Raw genomic sequence first — 23,183 nt, 5'->3', positions numbered from 1 at the left:
CGTCAGGAGGACAGAGTAGATGGGCGGTGAGGCTGCTATGGAGCTCAGTGTCAGGGTCCGGGCCTCCCCCAGATCCCAGGCCTCCCCCAGGCCCCGGGCCTAGCACACTCACTGCTAGTGCAGCCTCACCATTTCCCTTCTTACCCCACCACACACTGATAACCTTCCACCATAAAGTTAGACTTATAAGGATTTCAAAGGTGCCTTGCAAGAGAAAGGAATCATAGAACTTGTGGCCTAGACAGGAGTAGATGGGAGGAAAGAGGAACCAGCCACCAAGGTTCCTCTTGAGGGGGTAGGAGGCAGTAGGAAGAGGAAGGAGGTGGGCAGGCTGGCTTTGTAGTCCATGTCTGAGCGGAGTGAGTCTTTGGCTTCCCCTGCAGTCTGGAAGGACCGACTCCTTCCCTTGCATCTGCTTCCCGGAGTCTCTCCCAGGAAAGTTGTAGGGTCAAAACGGTTGTAGAGCCTAACTCCCCAAACCTTCGCTTCTGACCCAAGTCAGATCAAAGAGTCAGTTTTCCTCCTAAAAATCTTGAGGGTGGAGGATGGCCAGTAAACCCTGCAGAGATCCCTGACATGCTACATTCTAGCACTTTCTTGATTCCCAGGGTCAGATGCCACAGTGTCCAAGCTTATTCTCTGATGCTTTAAAATATTGATCAGGGGCCTCCCTGGTGGCGCAGGTGGTTGAGCACACTGTGAAGCTGTCCGCAGCCTCTGCAGCGAGGGTTCGATCCCGACCGGCCAGCGAGAATCCCACATGGCACGACAAACCTCTCCTGTCTCGCCCGCTGCTCCCCTCGGCAGTATGTTTCATCACTTTGCCTGTTCTGCTCCTTACCTCTGTCTCTGGTGAATCCTCTCACCCTCCCACACATCTGGCCTGTACCCCAGTTCTTGTATAAATAAAACTATCTTAAAAAAAAAGTAAAATAAAATACTGATCAGTGGTTATTTACAGAGAGAGCCCTGCTCTGTTTGCCATCCTGGGCTGCAAAAGTGCACAAAATGTGATTCTGAACCAAGGGACTTACATTCGAGTTGAGAAAATGTGAGAACCCCATGAACCAACTCCCAGACGAGCAGTACTCCTAACAGCATGACAGTGATGGGTCAATAAATGGGGAGTTGCCTGTCCCCGGAGTAGAACTTGCAGAGACAGCAGCGGGGGCCAGATAACTGCCTCTTCTGGAACCTGGGAGCCTTCTTGTTTATTAAATAACGGGGACCTCTTTGTTACCCTATATTTCTGACGTATTTATAATTAGAACCCCTTTTTTAACAAACACAATGATAGCAGCCAGCTCCGTGTAATGAAAATATTTCTTCTGCTGGCCCACAGCCCACGCTAACACTCCTTTGCTGATGGAGCTCCAAGACTCCTTTTGAAGGAAAAGCCCAGATGAGGAAGACATTCACAAATCCCTGCGCCTGGGGCCGTAAATCTACTTAACAAAAAGGTGATCCTTTCAGCAGAGTATAGATGTGAAGTTCACGTTCCTTCCACGTCTGGGTGAGGCCTGGCCAGGATGGTGCAGCCTCCGGGCCCCTGAGGCCTGTGCTCCTTCTCCAGTGGCGCTCTGGCCGGTTCCCAGAGCTCGTGCCAGTGTGTCCAGATCTGGGGACAGGACTGGGGTTCTCATCTCAGCTCTTGCAGGACCACAGAGCCCTGACACTCTCCCCAAGGCAGCAAAAGGGAGCAAACTCAGTCCTGTTGTCCAAAAGCTGCGTCTCACTTGTTCTGAAAAGGGCTTTTTTTGTTTGTTTGCTTGTTTTTGTTTTTTTTTTTTTTTGGTAATCATATTAAAATATAAGAACATCTGAGTAGAATACAGAGAATTTGCAACAGATCAAAGGAGAAGTTACAAATCCACCCTGTTTTCTGGGACAGGAGGCGTGTGTGAGCCCCAGCTGCCCCGCCTTTACACAAGTCCTCTCTTCCTTAGGAGACCAGTGGGTGTTTGGGTTAAGACGCCCTCCCGCCAGGCTTCAAATTAGGTGAGGTTAGTAAAGTAAATCAAAGGTAATGGATTGTGTCCATACATGACTTCATTCTGCCTCTTGAATGACTTTATCAATAACTGCTGCAGGCCCGGCTCCGCCACAGCCAAGCCCCTGTGGGCCCCGGGCCCCAGAGCTGACTCTACTTCCCCAGATGCTTCAGGTGCCAGACTAAACCCTCCCGTTTACACTGCTGATACTTCCAGTGTAGGTTTTCTGAAAGTCTAAAACGATCAACCTTTTCTTTCTCTTGGTTTATGATACCAGCTAGACTGCTTGGCCTGTCGTAAACTCACCCCAGCACTTCCCGGGGGTGTGGTGGATCAGCCCCTACACTGGGCTTGCCTGTCCCCCCACTATTAACGTCTGTTTTATGTACCCAGTTTCTCTTGCTGCCCCGCAAACTCAAACTTAAGGGCTCTATTTCACTAATGCTGGGGTGGCGTGAGGGTGGAGGATTTTTTTGAATAATATTTGGCCAAATGTAATTTGTGTCCAGTTTTTTTCCAAAGCGATTTTTCTATTTCTAGAACTGCTGCCAATTAGCAGAAATTTGGACTTTACAGTTATCCTGAAATGCTAAGAGAAAGATCCAGAAATCACATTTGCAGAGCACTGCTCGCTTCCCAGTTCTTCCCAATCAGAGGTGGGAAATGCCTGGCTCTCCTGGCTCTCCTGGCTCCCCTAGCTCTCCTGGCTCTCCGTGACCTACACGCTGCATTTCCTGGCACCTCGCTGCCCCCTAGTGCAGCCGGCCAGGGAGCTGCAGGCTGCCTTGGCTTCAGTGTTGGGATTCCTGTGCTGCCTCACAGCGTGTGGGTAGTCCAGCTTACCCTTGCCTGGATCCTAGAGATGTGATCAGACACTGATCCGTGACTCGGGCAGTGTCCTTGGTGGGTCCTGTTTTGCCGAATTTGATTCAGGACCAGAGGTTTCATGGACTGAAGGGTGCAGAGGAGAAACTGAGTCTCAGCCCCGACCCCCTTCCAATGGGGAGCTCCCTAGTTGAACTTGCAGAGGACTCTGAGCCTGAACAGATCTGCACCTGGTCCAGCCCCCCGTGAATTGTCCCAAGGTGATTACAGGGAACCCAAAAGTTTCCAGGTCGCACCTTGGACGGCAGTAACGCTTGTGTCGAGATGCACCTTGGAGCCAAGTGACAAGAGCACTGGGCTCCGAGAAGGGAGAGCCTTGGGGAGTGTCCTTAGTGACTTTGAGTCTTTATAAAACTATCATTTATTAAAAAAAAAATCCTTTTACAATTTTTAAGCATTTAATACATAATCTATTTTTAAGGCTTTATATACTGTAACATGCAGTGTAAACCACCTCCTGTGACATTTACTGTGGCGAAGTAGTGATTCCAAACAGTTTAAAGATGGTGGGAGGCCATTCTGACCCCAAAGACTTGCTCTCCAGATCGTTCTGAAATGCTTAAATTGTAAGCCATGTATGTGGTCTCCACAAGGGTCTGCCAAAATGACCTTGAACAAGCTATTTAACTTTATTGGGCCTCCGTTCATCCATCCATAAAATATTAGTGCACCTATTTCAAGAGGTTCCTTACGAATTCAATGAGATAACATATGCCTGGCACATGGCAGATTCTCAGTAATTGTTGGTTCCTTCCTCCTCCTGCCCCCTTCTTTTTTCTGATCTGAAATGGTCAACACCTGCCTTTGATACCAGATACTGATGGGTCCATGGTGGGCGGCAGAGCCTCTTTTTGAATTTTCCCTCCCCCAAAAATACCCTCAGAGACAGCTGTTCCTTTGAACCACTAGCTCTCAGATATTGCAAGGGACTTTATAGTGGGTAGAGGTGGTCGTGAAGATCGTCAGTGTTGGAAACTAGAGTAACGGTGGGACTTGGTGGTGTTGCCTGTTCAGGATCTGCGTGTGCTTGATCTGAGAATGACAGCTCAGCCATCTCCTTCCTCGAGGGGCTTTGTCCGAAGGAGCCCATTGGAGAAAAGAAAGCCATCCCGTGCGGGAAATGTCCATTTGTGAAAATGGAACTTTGTCAAACAAAGGCTTACAAATATCCTACCGTATTTTCAGAATGAGAATATTAAAAAAGAAACAGGTACTCAGTCTTCCTGTGTGCGTTAGCCACCCCAAAAGGGCTAACTTTTTAAACTGAGTATAACAGAGTGAAATCCAGGGAGCCACACCCACACATCTGACACTTTATAGGTAAAACACACATTTGTCTGTTTTTACGTATGGTTTTTGTTTCGGTGCTAACACTGAAAATGGAGTCGCTTTTATAAAGGTGTTAGTAAGTTGCCCCGGAGAAGTAAGAGGTTTCAGGATACCACCGTTGGCAAGGAAGAACTTGTACTGAGATCTTTTCTCCCAGCCAAATCCAATGAACCAAAGAAAAACCAGAGTGAACCCTTAAAATTGTGCATATCATCAAATTTGCATAAACCTTTTCGGATCTTCTTAGTCACTGTTTTGGAATCCACCAACAGGGATGTTTAATCAGTTTTTTTTTAAAGATTTATTTATTTATGCATTCAAGAACTGGGGTACAGACCTGAGGAGTGAGGGGTGAGAGGATTCACCAGAGACAGAGTGGGGAGCAGAACGGGCAGATTAACCGAAGTACACTGCTGAGGGGAGCAGCGGGTGAGTCAGGAGAGGTCTGCTGAGCCATGTGGGTAGCTCCCTGGCAGGGGATCAAACTCGTGCTGCAGGGGCTGCTGATAGCTTCATAGGTTGTGTCTTAACCCCTTGCGCCACCAGGGAGGCCCCCGAGTCAGTTTTAGAGTGGAACTAAGAGGGAGGCTTATATTGCCCTGTCCAACCCTTTTATTTTGCAAACGGGAACCCTAAGACCTCCAGAGGTCACGTGGCTAGAGTTCCCTTCCTTATTATCACCCCCTCTCCTGTCATCCATTGTATGTGCTTCATCATCTCCCTGTAAGATTGTTAGCGTTCAAGAGCGCTAGCTCTAGCCCCCACGAGTTTGGCTCTCCTCAGCATCACACAGTGGGTAATTCAGTCAGTTCCATTCTTAGTCTCTACGAAGAATGAATGGCTTCTTCCCCACAGAAATTATTAGAGACCGCAGTGCAGGGGTTACGAAACAAGAATGTTGCCTTTAGTGACTTATTTCTTTAAATGATATGATGCAAAATTTTATGTCCAAGTTTAATATTGGAACTTATCTCTTGGGAGTGGAAAAAAAGTATTTGTGAATCAGCAGTGAGATGACTGAGCTCCATCAGAACAAAAAGACGTTCTAGTTCTGTGCTTGAGGTAAACGTCAGGGATTGAATCTCTACCTCCTCTAAAAGCTATTTGGCAACTCTTCACTGTGACCCAACATTCATCACATATTCGTTGAGCTCCTACTATGTTCCTAAGCGCTAGGCTGCACAAGGGAACAAGACAAAGATTTCTGTTTTCGAGGTTATGTCTTAATATATATTTGTAGAACATGAGTGAACTATTGCTCCCCAACACAAAATTACTCTTGGACAGCATTCGAGTAAAAGTATGTTCTTTTTCTTAAAAAAAAAAAAAAGAAAAGAAAAGAAATCATCTCCCTTAAAATAAAAAGGTCTGGTTTGCCCAGAAAATGGCTTTTGAGTCAAGTTGCATGAAATTTGGCCCAACACTGCCGCCTTGCGGCTGCTTGAAACAGGTGCACAGCTGGGCCAGGCGTCTTTCAAGTTTGCAGGAAAGTTGCTCTGTTTTTCAGGCGAAGCCTTTGCCACATGGTTACCTAACGTGGGCTCTCAGACTCTGACTCCTTCTGTTTTTGTAACAGAGCGACTGGAAGGGCTCGATCGCTTTTGTAGTTGGAAACCGAGTCGAGGATGATCTACTCATTGGTGCCCTCGCCCAGGCGGTGCAGATGCCGCAGCGCAAGCTCTTCAGTATGGTTTCCTGGCAAGACATTCTCCAGCAGGTACCTGTCACCTCCTGCCCCAAGGCCCTTGCAGACCTTTTGTTTAAGATCATAAAATAAAAATAAAATCATTTCGTATACCCATCCTTGGGCTCTTGGCTATATTTTGGCAGGTTCTTTCACACAAACCCTTAGCGAGAGCAAATTGCATCATTTAATGTAGAAGAGTGATTTTGTTGTTGTTGTTCCTGAGTGTTGCCCTCTGAAGAGTTGCTTATTTAGCAAAACTTTCTGAGGCTCTACCTTCATAAAAGGTTTCATAGGAAGAAAAGGTGAATCCGTTTCATGTTTAGGGACTTCCATAACTAGCTACGAAGATGACGTGGCTGAACACGTTGCTACCCGTCCTAGGCCTAAGGGCAGAGTTAACAGAGAGAAACTCTATTAGGTGGCACAGACTTGCACTGTCGCTACATTTTATGTAAGCATTTCACTCACCCAGTGACAAGTTCCTCCATGCCAGGTCCCCCAACCCCTCAAAGTCAGTTGGGTACTTGAAAGTTACATGCATTGAACTGTTCTCTAAGTCAGCCTGTCATTTTCATGATCGATGATTTTCATTTTCTTCCAGATCAATGAAACAAATGCACTTCTTGGAGCTACATCTAAAAGGGCAAAGAAACCTACAGGAGTTAATCCTCCTTTGTATTACGAGGTAGGTGAGGTATTCACTGAGGAGATCTTTGTCACCTTCAGAAAATGAGAACTGAAGTAACACTCTGAGAGTCGCCTGGTGGCTCTTGCGTGGAGCTGTGAGCTCCAGACGCTTGAAAAATCTGCCTCCCTTTTGCTGCAGCCCTGCTCTGGGGGTAAGGCTGACTCAGATGGGCTACCTACCCCTGCCTCCAGTCCAAGCATACACACCAAATTTTTCTAGGCGAATGTGCTTGGCCATACTTTTTCATGGTGGTTGTTACATACTTATTTGTGGCATGGGATGGTACCAGAAGGTTGTACTGTGTGTTGTAAAGTGTTAGTTTCATCCTCGAAACAAATGTGAAAATGCCCCAGAAGGTGGTTTTCTTACAAAACGAGGTACAACTGGACCAGTTTTACATCAGTCTGTGAGTTTTGTGCCTATTTGACCCCCTTCTGGTGAAAATCACGATAATCCCCACATCAGTGGTTCATCCCCTTGCTGCAGCCGCTCCATACAGAGTCCGGCCTGGGCGGCCAGTGGCTTGTTTGGAGGACTTAGACCTTAGGCTCCGAACAAGGGAATTTCTTCTCATCTTTCCTTGTTAATGTCTAACCTACAGCTGATAAAAAACTAAGAACCCAGTGATTAATTAGAAATTCACTTAAAATCTTGCAGGGACAGTTTTGTGGCTCTGCAGACGGAAAGCAGAAAGATTTCTGGAGTTTTCTTTCTGAGATGCACTTTCTGCACCTTATCTCCGTGATGACTAATGAAGGTCTTGGGTGTCTCAGATCTTGGATGATTCTCTGATGGGCTCTTTCTGTTGCCTGAGAGCTATCGGGGCGCGCCTCATCGATTTATTCGAGGTGGACAATAGTGTGGGTTTTCTTGCATGAACTCTTAGGACGCTCCTCTGGCTCCTAGGGAAAGCTCGGGCTGCGGGAGCCGGATCACGCCCCCTCCAGCGCTGGGCGCGCGGTTCTGCCTGGACACAGGGCGGGAAGGTCAGGTGATGCTGGCTTTAAATCCTGGGAGATTTCTGACCAGGTAGCCCTGGAAATCCAGGTCCGATTCTCGGGCCTGGCATCAATTAGCCCCCAACGGACTCTTTCTTCTTCAAAGATGTTCCGTGAACATCAGAGATGATAACAGGCGGGTTTTGACGTCTCATCCGGGGCGGACACTTTGGCTTGGATGTGGGCTCGCTCGGGGCGCAGGCCCTGGGCACACCCGGGCGCATCCCGCGCCCACATGTGCTGCGTCGCCGGCCTGCACGTCGGGGCCCGCTCACATCTGGCTCCACCGCGTTCCTCCACCCGAGCAACGAGCCCCCCACGCCCGCTCGCACACCTGCCCCTGAGTGGTTCCAGAAGACACGGGAAGGCAGGGCGCGGCCGCAGAGACTGGACCTGGGCTGCACCAGACACGCATCGCGTCAGTCACTGCTGCAAAAATGCTTGAAGAACACCCAGCACACCCCGGCCCCTGGCCCGCGCCAGCCCGAGGCGCGATGCGCAGCTGGAGAGGGGGGCGCGCCCCACCTCTGCGCGCCCACGCTGGGCCCCCGCTGCTGAGGCGCGACTCTGTTGCCCGCCACCTCGCCCTGAGGGAGTCCGGCGGCCTGGGCAGCGCCCGGCGAGCTGGATGTGATGGGGCCTCCAAAAAAGGCCGCGCGGGCCGGGTGCTTCGGGCGTCCCCGGGGTGCGCGCGCCTCGAGCGGCTGTTGGGGAGACCATTTCTGCAGAGCCAGTGCCTCGGGGGGCGTCCTCGGAGCCTATTAGCTGGTGCTCGGTTTCCTTTCTCCAAGGAAGCAAGAGCCAGACCGCCAGGAGAGCACAAGCTCGCCAAATCGCGCCTTCCGTGGGAAAGGCACAGCGCTGCGTCTGCAGTTCAGCCTCCCTTGTGGGGCGAGACCTCCAAGTGGGTCTTGCCAAACCCTCGCCCTCCTGTCTGCTGCTCTCGGCAGGTAGTCTCGTGGGCCTCGAGCAGAGGCACCGAGTCCTGCCCACGTGAGACACAGGCCAGCTTGGCTTTCGGGTCTCTTAACCTGCAACCGATTAGGAGCAGCAAATTAAAGCGAAACTTCGCCGCAGCGCAGCTGCACCGCCGAGCAGTAAAGCGGTACCAGAACCGCCGTCCCGGTTTTCAATAACCCTGGAAACGTCTGGGCGAGCAAAGAGGCGCATTCCTGAAGGGTGTGCTCAGGCTTGGATGGCCTGGTGTGTGTACACACGGCCTCGTTCTGCAATTGTGTCATTTCCCCTGAAATGTTAGAATTTCATCTAGGCATGGTATTGTATATATGAGGGAATCTTTATGTAGAAACCACCGTGCTTTGAAAACCTGTTTGGATCTGTGTGAAGGCCAGAACCCCAGCTCCCCAGAACCCTGGCTCCCCAGAACCCTGGCCTCCCAGAACCCCGGCCCCCCAGAACCCCAGCTCCTCAGAACCCCAGGCCCCCAGAACCCCAGCCTCCCAAAACCCTAGCCCTCCAGAACCCCAGCCCGTTTGTTCATTCACCTTTTCCTGATGGAGACCGTGTTTTGATCTGGAGGAATTGACTCCCAGGACTCGGTGAGAGCAGAGCAAAACCTTCTGCTTTGTGTCTAGTCCTAGGAATGTGAGCTATTACTTTATTTTATTATTATAAGTATAACTCAATATCAAAGATGAAAACCATGATGACCCCAGACATGTATAAAAGCCCAGTCTAGTCCGTGACCCCACTCAGGGGCGTGGACACATGTGAAAACAGTGGGACACATGTTGCCTGTATTATGTAGTGACCAGTTTTACCAAATACCAAACAATAACAGGGACATCCTGGCATCAAGCCCCATCCAGACACTCGGGTTTGGGGTGGGGGTGATGTTAGAAAGGTATTCCCCTCAAGAAGCTTAAGAACTAGTTAGAAATAAAGGAAAAGAAAAAAATGCATATAAATCAGACACAGTAGGTTTTTTTTTTTTCTGTTGAAATCTTTCTATTTTTTTTTAATTTTTTTTTAATTAATAAATTTTATTTTTATATTCCCCATACAATTAGGTTTTTGATAAATGTCTGCTGAGTGAATGACACAGTGCAGAGATTGGTCAGAGATGCCCAAAGGGGCAGGTGACGGGTTGTGGGCTTTCTAAGGAGGTGAGGTTGCCTGAACGCCATATCACAGTTCAAGGGAAATATCAATGTCCCTGCTGTACATACAGGGAGAGGGCGTCATAGAGAAGGTAGAAATGCACGTTGGAAAATCGAACAAGTTGGATCGCTCCACAGTTAAGTGTTTCCACTTGACCTCAAGCCCAGCACACTCTTTCGCTGGGCTCAAAACCATCTTCTCTGGGATGGGAAGGTCTTGGAGTTCAAAAGTGGAAAAGAGCACTGTAAGTAACAGAAACCACTCAAGCAAGGCCCCAGAGGAGGAGCAGACTAGATGAGAGTGTACTCAGTGTGTAGTTATTGTACTCAGTACAATAGATGTGAAATAAGAGGCAGACCCTGTCCATATTTTCAATCATGCCTTCACAATCCTAATACAGAAACTATGAGAAAACATTTCAAATACTGGCGGAAAAATCCACTCTTTCAGATTCATTGTTTTTTTTTTATTCTATGTTTATCCTTCACTTAAGCATATCTGCACCACTGTTTGTCTCTGTATGTGTGCTTGGTGGCCCACGTGAAGAATCTGACCTGTTCCTTTGGGGGTTCGGGGGAGGGTATACTCAGTACCGAGCAAAATTTGAGAGGAACTTATTAACAGTCACTCCAAGCCAACTGAAGTGTTCCCCAGGAGGGAGATCTCTGTGTGTCATGCAGGTAAGGCTTCTCCCACTTACAATTAAATCTGGTACGCAGTGACCAAGTGCCATAAAAGAGCTGTACAAGCTTTATACATTGATACTATGACTTTGATAAATTGGGAGGAAAAACTACCAATTCACAGGGCTTTATTAATTTAGCTTGTCTGACATCGACGTCAACTGTCCTAAAAATCTGAGATTCCACCCGTGGGCCACTCCATTTCACGATGGTGCTCTGTGTGCCTCCTTGCTTAGATGTTAGCCTCTGGGGCCTCCCTGGTGGCACAAGGGGTTCAGCACAGCACTGTGCTGTTCAGCACAGCACAGAGGCTATCCACAGCCTCTGCAGCACGAGTTCCATCCCTGGCCCTCCAGGGAGCTACCTACATGGCACAGCAGACCTCTCCTGTCTCGCCCGCTGCTCCCCTCAGCAGTGTATTTCAGTCAGTCTGCCTGTTCTGCTCCCCACTCTGTCTCTGGTGAATCCTTTCACGCCACCACGTCTCTGGCCTGTACCCCAGTTCTTGTATGCATCAATAAGTAAATCTTAAAAAAAAAAAAAAAAGGAAAGAAATTAGCCTCCATCCACACATGGGCCAAGGTTTGTGTGCCTGTCTGTGACTTACTCAGAAAGAGCAAGTCAGCTCCCATGCACACACAACTCACAAAAAACAAAAATCTGCTGAAACAACACCACCTTTTAAGGAATAGAGATTTTTACGCCCTCGTTGGTGGCTCACCTATTTAAAAAAAAAAAAAAATTCGATGCAATAAAGAACATGTACAATCCTAAAGATGATGTGATCCTGTATAATTTTATAAATGCACATAATTATTAATTTTCATCTTTGCTCCTGTCAGTAAAAGAAGTAAGACCTCACTTTTTAATTGATACTTTGATGGGAATATTTCTGTGCCCTTTTCTCTTGGGATATCAGTGGAAACGTTAAATATGGAACTGTTTTTCTGATACTAGATTTGAGGGTCATGAACCAAATGCAGTTTAAAAAGATCACAGAATGCACATTTTATACCTTCAGATCACATGAGTTTCACCACATTTTTCAGATACTTTGCCTGGTGCTGGGATTAGCGTCCTCAGACGAGATAGGTCCATCTTTCTACTCCTACCCCTGGGCGTGTAGACGTACTGTCCAGCTCTTTCCCCAGCATGTATTCCAAATAACTCACCAGTAAGAACACAGACTTAATCATAACCTAGTTTCCATCCTTTTCCAGATCCCTAATATGAAACTCATCTCTTGGACCGTGTCTCAGATGAACGGTCTATTCAGTAGAACGATAGGCCCTTTTTTTTTTTTTTTTTTTTTTGGAGTGGGGTATGAACCCTTGTCAGAATGAAAAATGGAAAATCCATGCTTCAGAGATAGGAACAAATAATATGTGGAAACATTTAAGAGGTTTGAAGTTATTAAAATGGCAGATCTCCTGGGAGCAGAAAGAGCAAGTATGTCATGGAAGAAGCGAGGGGGGAGGCAGGAAGCATTCGCTGGACTTTTCAATCCTGCATTTTAAAACAAAACACAAAAATTCCGGAAGACTTGGAAGCTAGCCAACCTAATGCTGTTATTTCGTAGAGCTTAGGGACGCACCAGGAAATTACAGGCCAGTTAGTTTAACTTCACTCGTAGGAAAAGTATTAAAAACTGCTGCAGGAGATCGGGTGAAAGGATGCTTAGAAAAGCACAGCTTGATGAAGGCGAGGCTGGCCAGCGCGGTTTTCGGAAAGGGAAGGTCGTGTCTCGGGAACTTGTTGAAATTCTTTGAAGCTATTATGGCCGGTGCAGCCTTCAAAGGCTACGGCGAGGCTGGGGACCTGCCTGTCGTTTCCTTCCCACATCAGTCCCTGAGGGATCCTGGGAGAGCACAGCCCTCCTCAGCGCCTTGCGCTCCAGGGTTAGAAACCACTATTGAAAGAGCAGAAAATAAGCTCTGATGGAACGTTTTCCAAGCTGGAACCAATTAATACAACCTGATATTTATAAATGTAAAATAGTGACTTGGAACACAATTCAGGAATATTGAGCTGGAACAAAGACGCACAGCACGGGGGCTACAAAAATGATCTGGGCATCACGGTGCCAAAACCTGGGCTTCGGAGGCGTTTCTCACCCAAGGAAGGGACGACGAGGAGGACTCGGGGTGCTGGAAGTGTGTGCAAAGGACCAACAAGAGTCACAGCGGAGTGACTATTGTCAAATGAGAGCAAGAGCAGTCAGATGCGTGAACCAGTCCTTCCTGCCAGCAGAGGATGTGCAGCCCAGGCCGGTCACCCAGGGGGCAGGAGCTCAGGACTCCGCAGAGAGGAAGGGCTTCCAGGATGTGGAAATGTTTGCCTCTCAGATCTTAAACCTGAAGCTCTGTTTTCACTGAAGAGCGCTACTCTAGCACGGCCTTCAGAGAGACCCCAAGTGTGCCCTCCAGCTCTCTGCCAACATAGAACACAGAGCCAGCCCATGTGGCAAGTCATGGGCAGGCCACAGGGGAGCAGTATGACAGCGAGGAGCCTAGGATTCAGCCGCAGGGAGCCCACACCACGCCAGGATCGGGGCCGGCTGGGACTTGCAGTCAGTGGGCAGATGGCTGACCAAGGCAGAATTGCGGGACACAGACATCAGTGGAGAGGCAGCTGTGAAAATGAAGCAAGATTCAGCCATCTCTGCTTCCCCCAGACCGTGGCTGGGGTGGGGCCCGGAGCCTCTCAGCCACGACTCGCCACGACTGGAAGATGTCAGGGAAGGGGTCAGAAGACTGTAGCAAATGTTCCTGTGTCTCACACTGAATATCCCACCTTTACCTACGGCAGTAACAGTCACCATTTTTTAAGAATTTACTTTATCCCAAGTCTTGCATGTTGGGTATTTCATCTGCATTAACTGAGCTAATGTTATCAATGAGCTACCAGGAGATACTTAGAAAAGCTGTAGTAGCAACACCTGAATGGGGGGAGCCTCGCCCTCTAAAACACAAGCGGCATTGTAAACCAATGTTACTTCAATTTTTTAAAAAAGATTTATGTTTTATTTATACAATAGTTGGGGTACAGGCCAGAGGCACAGGAGGGTGAGAGGATTCACCAGAGACAGAGTGGGGAACAGAACAGGCAGACGACCGAAATACGCTGCTGAGGGGAGCAGCTGGGAGATAGGAGAGGTCTGCTGCGCCATGTGGGGATCTCCCTAGGTGGCAGGAATCGAACCCGTGCTGCGGGGTTGTGGACAGCTTCACAGGCTGCGTTCAACCCGTTGCACCACGGGGGAGGCCCTACTTCAATTTTTTAAAAAAGAAAGGCGGTGGCGGTCAGACAGGCTTAGTCATCCCTTGACCTGGAAGCCTCTGCTCCTTCTGTGTGTCAAACAAGCATTAAGGATGAGCAGTTTAGATTCCACAAGTGGTTGTTATGGTTTAACATTTCTGGAACACAAACTACTGTTAGTTATTGGGCTTAAGCTTTAAGCCTCTCAGTAGCTCTGCGATATGTTTGTTTTTCCCTACTATGTAGGTGAAAACAATGAAGGGATCTATTGGCAGATGGTGAAGGCCCCAAACAACTTTAGTCAGTTTTTTGGTTTTTTTTTTTTTTTTAGTTTTTATTTATTTGTGCATACCACAACTGGGGTATAGGCCAGAAGTGCGGGGTTGGGGGATGAGAGGACTTACCAGAGACAGAGTGGGGAGCAGAACAGGCAGACTGGCTGAAACACACTGCTGAGGGGAGCAGCGGGCAAGGCAGGAGAGGTCTGTTGTGCCCTATGGGTCAGCTCTTTGCTGGGGATCAAACTCAGGCCTCAGTGGTGATAGCGCTGAGACTCAACCGCTAGGTCCCCAGAGAGGCCCTGTAGTCATGTTTTTTAACCAGGTTGATGAGTGACTTCTGCCCAAACATTTGGGTCAACATCAAGAATTGTTCATTGGGCCTCCCTGGTGTTGCAAGGGGTTAAGCGCTGCACTATGAAGCGATCCGCAGCCTCTGCAGCACGAGTTCAATCCCTGGCTGGCCAGGGAGAAACTCCCATGGCGAGGCAGACCTCTCTTGCCTTGCCCGCTGCTCCCCTCAGCAGTGTACTTCAGTCAGTCTGCCTGTTCTGCTCCCCACTCTGTCTCTGGTGGATCCTCTCACCCCCCCGCATCTCTGGCCTGTGCCCCAGCTCTTATATGCATAAATAAATAAATCTTAAAAAAAAAAAAAGAATTGTTCATTTTTACAGATCCAAAAGTGTTTGAAAAACGGAGTCTTAGCGCCATCTAAGCTATTTTGTGCTATCTCCCTTTGCTTTCTCCTCCCTTCCAGCACTGCACCTCGGCTAAGGGGGAGGGTAGATACTACCCACAGTGCATTCCTCACTCAGCAGACACTTGGGAGTTCCTGTTATATTCTGGGTGATGGGCACAAAATGACTTAAACCTGGTTTAACTCTGCCCTCAAGAGCACTGTCAGTTTTGTAAGCAACGTATTTGTTTCCTGCTGTTTAATGAAATTTGGTACCTTATAGCAAGTCTGATGAAGAAGTTATGTATTTAATCTCTGGTGATAATTGGGTCTGTTCCTCATTGAGCCTTAGCCTCCTGTTTCAGTCAAAAGGGTGTTGGTCCCCAGATAGCAACTGTGGGAAAGAAGAGAGTAGCAGGGCTGGAGACTCACAGGTCAGAGGCAAGAGACACAGAGATGTAGAAACACAGAGACATAGAGACACAGAGATACAGAGATATGGAGACACAGATATAGAGACAGAGACAGACACTGATATACATAGACACAGATCTAGACACACAGAGATGTAGAGACAGAGACATAGACAATACAGACACAGAGACACAGAGACATGTAGACATAAGCAGCCATGTATCCCTCGAGGGAGAGAAAATGTAACTGGAATTGCAGTGTGATAACAGCTTTCATGTGGCTACCTGTATTTAATGTGACCTCTGTTTCTGACCTTCTCTTTCCTCCATCTTTGGTTGCAAGGAAAGGTAGAAATAACACCAAACTATTGGGGGAGAGTTGATTATTAGAGAGAAATGCATTTATATGTATTGAAAGTCTACTTTGCATACTAAGCACGCAATGAATGGTAACCTGAGTAAATGAATTTCAGAAAGATATATTTCTATTTCACAAGCATGATCGCCCAGTGACACCCTCGCACCTTATTAAATAGCATGCCGTTGTGAGTTGACTGAACGATGATCTCTGCATGCAGACCTACCTTTGATCTCTGCATGGAGACCTACCTTGGTCGTTCCGTGGCACCTGATGTGCAATGAAAAATTTAGTAATTTAAACATAGGCACCAATCTGACAAAAAAATCTTATCCCAAATAAAAGTTGTCCAGTAAATACTTTGCTTTAAAATTTTGTATTTAAACTCCATACTTTTTTGGATGACCATAGTCAGAACCCATTGAGATCTGTGGGGCTCCAGGGGTGAGCAGGGCCGAGAGGGTGTGGCCTGTGCTAGCAAGGTTATCATTGTGCTGATTAACCTTTGTTCAGCAATTTACATGAAAAAGACTCACCCTCATCCAGCTTCATTCATCGGGACCCTCATTCATCAGGATGTCTTTAAGGAGATTGCCTTCTTTATCAGAAGGGACCTGTAATTATTCTGGGGACCTTTCCTTATTCTGAAGTCTTAGGATACTATCCTTTTATTTCTCTCTGGAGCTGCAGAAAAGCAGAATAGAGTCCAAACAAAAACATGTGACACAGTCAACGGGCCACCACTGCCGGGTTCCACGTCCTTTATGAGGGCCTGGTCCTGGATTGCATTCTCAAAGATTCATTTTAGGACTATCACTGAGGGGAAAAAAGGGGATAAGTCCTATCTGGACTTAATGCAAGAGGGTAATATATTACTTTTTGCAACTAATAAAATTTCAGGGACTGACAGCAAATTTCTGATTTGCTTTTCCCCCAGTAAAATGTCTGTTTTGAGTTATGCAGAAAGAATTCTTCTTCCTGCCAACTTGTTTCAATTCCCCATGCAAGACCATCCACAGGACAGTGTCAGGGGTTCCTGTAGAGGTTTATTTCAGGATTCCTCAATCAATGGAGGAACACACACACACACACACACACACACACACTTTCTCTCTCTCTCTCTCTCTCTTTCTCTCTCTCTCTCTCTGCTGTTTTTGAGCATGCTGCAGAAAATGCCCTGGATTGGTTAGGTTTGTATGTAGGGCTTTCCCTTTCTGAAAGCAGAGACTGGTATTAGTCATCAGATGGGGACGGGGGCTTTCTGGGTCTCCCCGGCTAGTGTCCTGTTTTGTGCAGGCCCGCCCCGTGCGTAGGTGGGGCGAGCAATTACCGTGTGATGTGATTTAAGAGGTGCTGGAAATCCTGCCTGTCTGAAAATAGCCCCTCCACTGCCTGTTGAGTTCAGGCGCCGCGTCCCAATACTCTGGCTGAAACGCAATCAAACTGAATTTTCAGGATGTTAACCCATGATATGTGAACGCTCGCACTCCCAGCATGCATGTGTTTATCAGAGGTGAAAGCTAGACCCTGTGGGGATGTACATCTGGACAGGGAGGTGAGGGAAGAGCCCAGGCTTAGGGTAAGGACGCAAGTCACCGCAGCCACTTTTGCATAACCATGGACGTGACTAAACCGCTTCCATGTTCATTCATTTATTCAGCCAGGCAGGCAGTCGTGTTTGAATCAGTGTCTTATGAAAGATGACATCTTCTCAACAGTGTTTTTCGTGAGCCTCTTAAGGGAAACAAGACTAATAACAACAATAATTCACATTTGTATGATTTTTTTTTCCATTTTTCATCGAGATAACGTTGGTTTTCCATCATTATTTGGATATTGGAAGTATAGGATTTTAGGATCCCTCCCCTGTGGCCCCTTTTGGGGTGCTGTTACCATAGTGCCCCTGCCATGGGAGCACCCGTGTTGGGTGGAACTTTCTAAGAGCACAAAATACTTTATTTTTTTTTAAAGATTTATTTATTTATGCATACAAGAGCTGGGGTACAGGCCAGAGATGTGGGTGTGTGTGTGTGAGAGAGAGGATTCACCAGAGACAGAGCGGGGAGCAGAACAGGCAGATTTACTGAAGTACACTGCTGAGGGGAGCAGCGGGTGAGTCAGGAGAGGTCTGCTGCGCCATGTGGGTAGCTCCCTGGCTGGCCAGGGATGGAACTCATGCTGCAGAGGCTGTGGATTGCTTCATAGTGCGATGCTTTAACCCCTTGCACCACCAGGGAGGCCCACACAAAATACTTTAACAATGCAAATGAGGGGCCTCAAAGAAGGCAACTCCCATAAAATACAGGGATCACAGCAAAGCTGAGGGAATCCAGGCCCGGACTCTGAAGCAAGGATCCCTTTGACTACGAGCTCTCAGGACATAGGCCCTCACGTCAGGGAGTGCACAGCCAGGCTCACCAGCTGCAGGTTTCATCTAAATAGGAGAGTTTTTCTGGTCCAGAGTTTTCTCTGGTGCCATTACTGAGGTAGCTTTTCTCTGGTTACAGCTTCTAAAAGAAACGTGTGTTGCAGGCCCCTTGCACACACACTGGGGTACAGAAATATCAGTGACTTTTTGTCATTCACATCGTTTCCAGAAAAAACAAAACAAAACCCTACTTAGAACACTGATGATTTTGCACAACGTTTTAAAATACAAGATAAGGAAAATAAGAATAAAAATGCGAAGTGGAAGAAAGTAGCTCAGGACAGTCTCTAGAAGCCCTTGGGGCCTAGGGTTATTTTGAGAGTAGGTTATACGTGATTGGGCATTTCCATGGCTGGGCAACCTAGGATTACACACCTCCTCAGCTGTGATAGAGCTTCGGTCCCGCTAGACTCTTGCCTTGGTAAGTGCAAAGTGCACTGAGTTGACTAGAATCATGTAAAATTTAGACTTAGGTGTTTGCATTTATCAGTAACCCTATTCAAATGTCATCTCCTTTGAGAAGTCTTTTCTGGATTTCCCTAGGCAAAATCCATCTTGCTGTGTTATATTGTGGCTGTTTGTTTGTGTCCACCTCCCCCGACTTCCTAGCGAATGACATGAGCGCAGAGCCACGTGTTATTCATCACTCAGACCGCAGCGCTCCAGGCTGGCTGTCCCAGGCTATTTTGATCACACATCTGATCAGTTTCAAAAAAAAACAACTGAGCATGTATTCCATGCAAACTATGGGCCTGTGTGTATACAGAGGACAGGAGATAAATATTGATAAGAATACAAGCATGTTATAAATGCAGAAATCCTAAAAAAAAAAAAAATTAAAGGATGAAATAAAGATAAATATAAATAGGAATTCTAATATGCCCCACCACCACCCTGCGCCCTATCACCATGGATAGTCTTCTGATCCCTGGGGTGCATTTAGGGGCCAGAGCCACTGGTTTCAGCAGATGGCAGGACATATACATGTTTGTGGACTGGGTACACGGATGAGTGAACCTTCTACATGTCCTCTCTTTGGCACATTAAATAATTCCCAAGGCACCAGTCACCATCTGCTTTGCCAGCCTTGGAGCGCACTGGCTCAGCAAAGTGAGGTTCGACCTGGAGGTCAGCCCACATCCAACCACCCACCACAACATGCACCAGGAGGGCAGGTGGAAGCAGCAGCAAGGCTGGACAGGTGCACCTGGGCCAGGTAACACAGCTCAGTATGCCCCATTAACAGGTGCGGGAGCCACTCAGAAATTCCGTGCTGGGAAATAACAGGAGAGGTGGAGATATTGCGTCCACACGCAGGAAGAATTCTGTGAGGTGCGTTGTCAAAAATAGTTCATCGTATAGTACTTACACTGTATAGATATAATTTATCATCTACCTTATTATAAAAACAATAAATGTTCATTGTAGAACATTTGGAAAATATAGAAAGCACATAGCCCATAGAGTAGTAGCGAGGAAGAACCTGAAGTAAGGAAGAGGCATCTAGAACATTCCACCGTTCAGAGGTGTATGCTTCTTTAAAAAACGAAACAAAACAGGAATGATACATGCTTTCCATCATATCCTCTTCACATATAATGTTCATCTTTTCCTAAATTCATATTCAATTTCTATAGAATAGAAAGCATGTATCTATTCAATAATTCATTTAACCACTCCCTCTTTTGCTAAATTTAGCCTGTTTACCAATAGTTATGATCCTGATTGTTTCCTTATGAAATTTTCAAGAAGTGGAATTACTGAGTCAAAGTACATAAATCTTTTTTAGGGCTCTTGACACATATTGTCAAAATGCATTCAAGACAACTTGTGCCAATTTACATTCTTTCTAACAGTTCCAATTTAACCACACCCTCTTCAATGCCTTTTTTTTAAAAAAAAATCTTAGTCAATCTGATAAGCAAAGATGGTAAGATTGAACATTTAATCATATTTTTATTGGCTATGTCTTGTGAGCATGGAATTCATTAAAGTGAAGTGATTATGCAATTTCATTTTCAGATTTCTTGTGGTAATGGGAGGGGACCCTCCCATTATCTAAATTCAGAATGGGGAATATTTGCCTGAAGTGATTTCAAAATAGATTCTCGGTGCTGTGAGGGATGCAGAAGGGAAAACACTGTCCCCGGCCCCGCACAAGCTTGTGGTGCGCTGCAGAGAAAGGACGCGGGGGCTGACGAGACTGCCAAGGGGGTGCCTGCAGGACGAGCCTCACAGGGCATGGGGTGGGCAGCAGGACCAAGCAGAGTGATCTCCAACAAGGAAGTCCACCTGTGAGGGGCTGATGCCTGAAGCTGTTTGGTGTGAACCTTCCTTGCCCCGCATGTCAGTGTTCTCAGGTCCACGTGCCTAAAAGCCAGCCAGAGAGTCACTACATGTGCCAGCTCCAGGTCCTGGCCACAGGGGAGGGGCTGGGGGAACAGGCCGGGTGCTCTGAGCCTGTGCTTGGAGAAACACAACCATGCCCACGTCTACATGCCGCTCGCTGGGCCAGGAAAGGGTGAGCCTTCCTGATCCACAGTGAACTCTCGTCCATATGCTGGACCCCATCAGCATCCCCCAGAACTAGACCATTCTCCCTCCTCGCAGTCTCCAAAGCCCAGTGTTCTTCCATCCTTCCATCCCGACATCCTTTCAGGGACCCCAGACTATTAAGGGTGCGCCCTCTAAAAGGATTCAGCCATCTGAACACACAAGGGCCCAAATGGGAGACTCTTGGTGTGAAAGCTACACTAGCTGGTCAAGGGGAGAGACAAAAGAGAGAAGAAAGGATTTCAAGTAACAGATTCCCAATAAAATGGTGAAAAATCATGCATGCCCTTGTGGACACATAAATGCCTGGCCAAGCAGGCTCAGGCCAAAGCAGGCAGCTGGAAAGCACCATAACAAGTCCAAGGCACGTATCAGCAGGAGCCACAGGAAAGGAGAGGGACAGCCTCAGAGCTGGGACGGGAACACCACGGCCACCGCAAGGTCAAGGTAGCAGCTGCCATCGTCTCTGCCAAGGACCAGGAGCAGCGTCCCCACGTGTCTCTCACCCACCGGCACCTGTCTCTCTCCTCCCTGCCACCTCAGTTGATCCACCTTACTCCTTCCCAACCACTCCATTCAGGGAGCGCTGTTCATGGCATGCTGGGAGGGAAGGATCATGATCTTAAGAAAAAAGTGTGTGATTATCACAGAGCCGCGTGTGGTTGATACAAACCCTCAGTCAACACACATCTGAACCTTCTGTATCGTTCGTTCACGCGTCACCTTAGTGAGCTTCACGGGCCCTGGTACATTTCGCAGGTATAGAAAACCCACAGCCCTCCGAAGAATGGACGCTTTGCCTGTTCCTTCTTTGGAAGAGTTATCCCGATAGGCGTTTCTGAAAGAGTCCTGGACTTTTTGACATGTGCAGATTAGATGTTCAAAATGCACCTCTCCATTGGGAAATGCATCACGTTTCCAATCACACATGGCTGCTGAAGCACCGATCTCCTCCGGTGTTTGTTATTGATGCTTCTGAAACTTCCTCCAAAGCCCCAAAGAGGTCTTAATCCCTGTCAAATGTTATTATGTTACTGACTTCCATGTCGTCTTGAAAGGGCTTGTTTATTTAGTTTCAGTGACTCCCTGTTCCTGCCAAATATTATTTCATTTCAGCACAGATGTAAGGGGCCCAATGACTGGAATTGTTTTACAGCCCTGACATTGTGGAGAGATGGATACCAGTTTAATTACGGGCAGCTGAAAATGATCCAGGAGTCACCTGCTCGCGGTATTCATCATCATCACCAAGACCTGCCCCCCGGGCTGTGGCTTGAGTGCGCTCCGAAGGCTTCATCTGCCTTTGGACAGTGTGATCTGTTTGGACCCGTGTCTTCAGTCACCGCTCAATGTGTGTATAGACGGCTTCATATTGCTCGATTATTTTTCTTGTCCTCTGCTCAAAGTGAGGAAATCTGTGCGTCATTCCATTTTCTTGCCTATTTTGGGTCCCTCCTCATGGCCTTCTCTGGCCATGGCTTCCCTTCCCCTTCCAGCTGTTTTCCCAATTCTACCTCGTTGGAAAGTCTTCATAACTCAAAGAATGTGAATTGGATCGAGTGAAGGTGGACAGGATCAAGGCGTGCAGGGACTGTGACACAGCTGGCCCTCGATAAGTGCAGAAGGAACGAGGGAGGAGCATGAAGGGGGAAAAGCAGGGCATGTAATTGCAGCGCACGCTTAAAGGTGGGTTTTCTGTGTGTGTGTGTGTGTGTGTGTGTGTGTGTGTGTGTGTGTAGAGGAAGGTGGGTGAGGACACAGAAGAGTGAGTCACAGGAGATTCCCTCTGGAGAGAGGGAATGGCCGAGGGGGTTGGGAAACCTTTTCCTTGTGCATCCTTCTGGTGCTGGCTGGACTTTTTTTTGTTACCACGATGGGGGCCTGTTATACTTAATCAGTGATCTATTAAGGACTTGATCTACCCAAAGGAATTTGATGCAAAGTAAATAAGAGTTAGGTCTTGTGTGTGTCAAAACCCTGTTTGCTCGGCTCCTGTGCTAACCCAGACTGAGTCCAGGTCATGGATTGTGCCCCAGTTCACCGAGAGCTTTAGAAATCCAGCCCTGAGTCACTGCCCCCAGGGCCAAGGGTTCATGTGAAGTCCTACCCTATTCCTCATCGCAGCTACTGCCGCAGATGCACGGACCTCCAGGATGGACCCTGAAACCCAAAGGTATTTTTGGCAGAACAGGTGACTGCCTGGAGCTCCTGGAGGGAAGGTCTCCCACAGCCCACTCCCTCCCATCCCTCCTGCCTTCTCTGTCCACACAACAGCACCTCACTTTCTCCTCTCCCCCGCCCCCACCCCCACCACAGCCTGTGCTGGGCAAGAGAAATACCGACTCCAGGGCATTACCCTTCTTCAGAACTCACCTGGATTGAACGTGCAACTCTTTAGGTGATGAGTTAGCTTCTCCTTGTACCTTCTTGTAAGCACTGCAGGGAAGCCAAGCAACAGTCCTCTTGGGAGTCCTGTCTGTCCTACCTGTCACCTGTCCATCTGTCACTTATCTACCTATCATCTGTCTATCTCTGCCAGCCATCTGATTTACATATATACATCATCTGTCATGCGCACACATAAATACGTGTGCATATATGAGTTTTTAGAGGTGTACGTGTACACGCACTTGCATAGCGCAGTTTTCCATGGACACCTGTGGAGCAAGTCTTAGTGTTTGTCCAGGCAGATGCTGTGTTTTCTGTGACTGTGAGGGTGGAAGGGGGAAGGGAACTCGGTCTGTGGCTGGGCCTAACCCCCAGGCAAGGAAAGAATCTGGTTTATTTGGTATATTTTTGCTGGATCAGATCGGTGAGTAGTAAACATGACTTAAGGC

General features: G+C 47.7%; 1 protein-coding gene across 2 annotated transcripts in view; it reads left to right on the top strand.

The window, feature by feature from the left end:
* Positions 1 to 23,183, top strand: part of SPAG17 (sperm associated antigen 17) — a 152,678-nt gene that overhangs the window by 15,010 nt on the left and 114,485 nt on the right. For both annotated transcript variants that reach the window (XM_054691767.1, XM_037501174.2), the window contains exons 2-3: positions 5,782 to 5,922; positions 6,494 to 6,577. In XM_054691767.1, the coding sequence (XP_054547742.1) occupies positions 5,782 to 5,922; positions 6,494 to 6,577 (225 nt within the window). The remainder of the gene's footprint in view (positions 1 to 5,781; positions 5,923 to 6,493; positions 6,578 to 23,183) is intronic.

Source organism: Talpa occidentalis, unplaced genomic scaffold (genome assembly GCF_014898055.3).
Source record: "Talpa occidentalis isolate TD23 unplaced genomic scaffold, MPIMG_talOcc4v2.1 talOcc4.9, whole genome shotgun sequence".
Taxonomy (NCBI): domain Eukaryota; kingdom Metazoa; phylum Chordata; class Mammalia; order Eulipotyphla; family Talpidae; genus Talpa; species Talpa occidentalis.
Note: the sequence above shows the minus strand (reverse complement) of the source record. Positions and strands in the feature narration are given on the sequence as shown.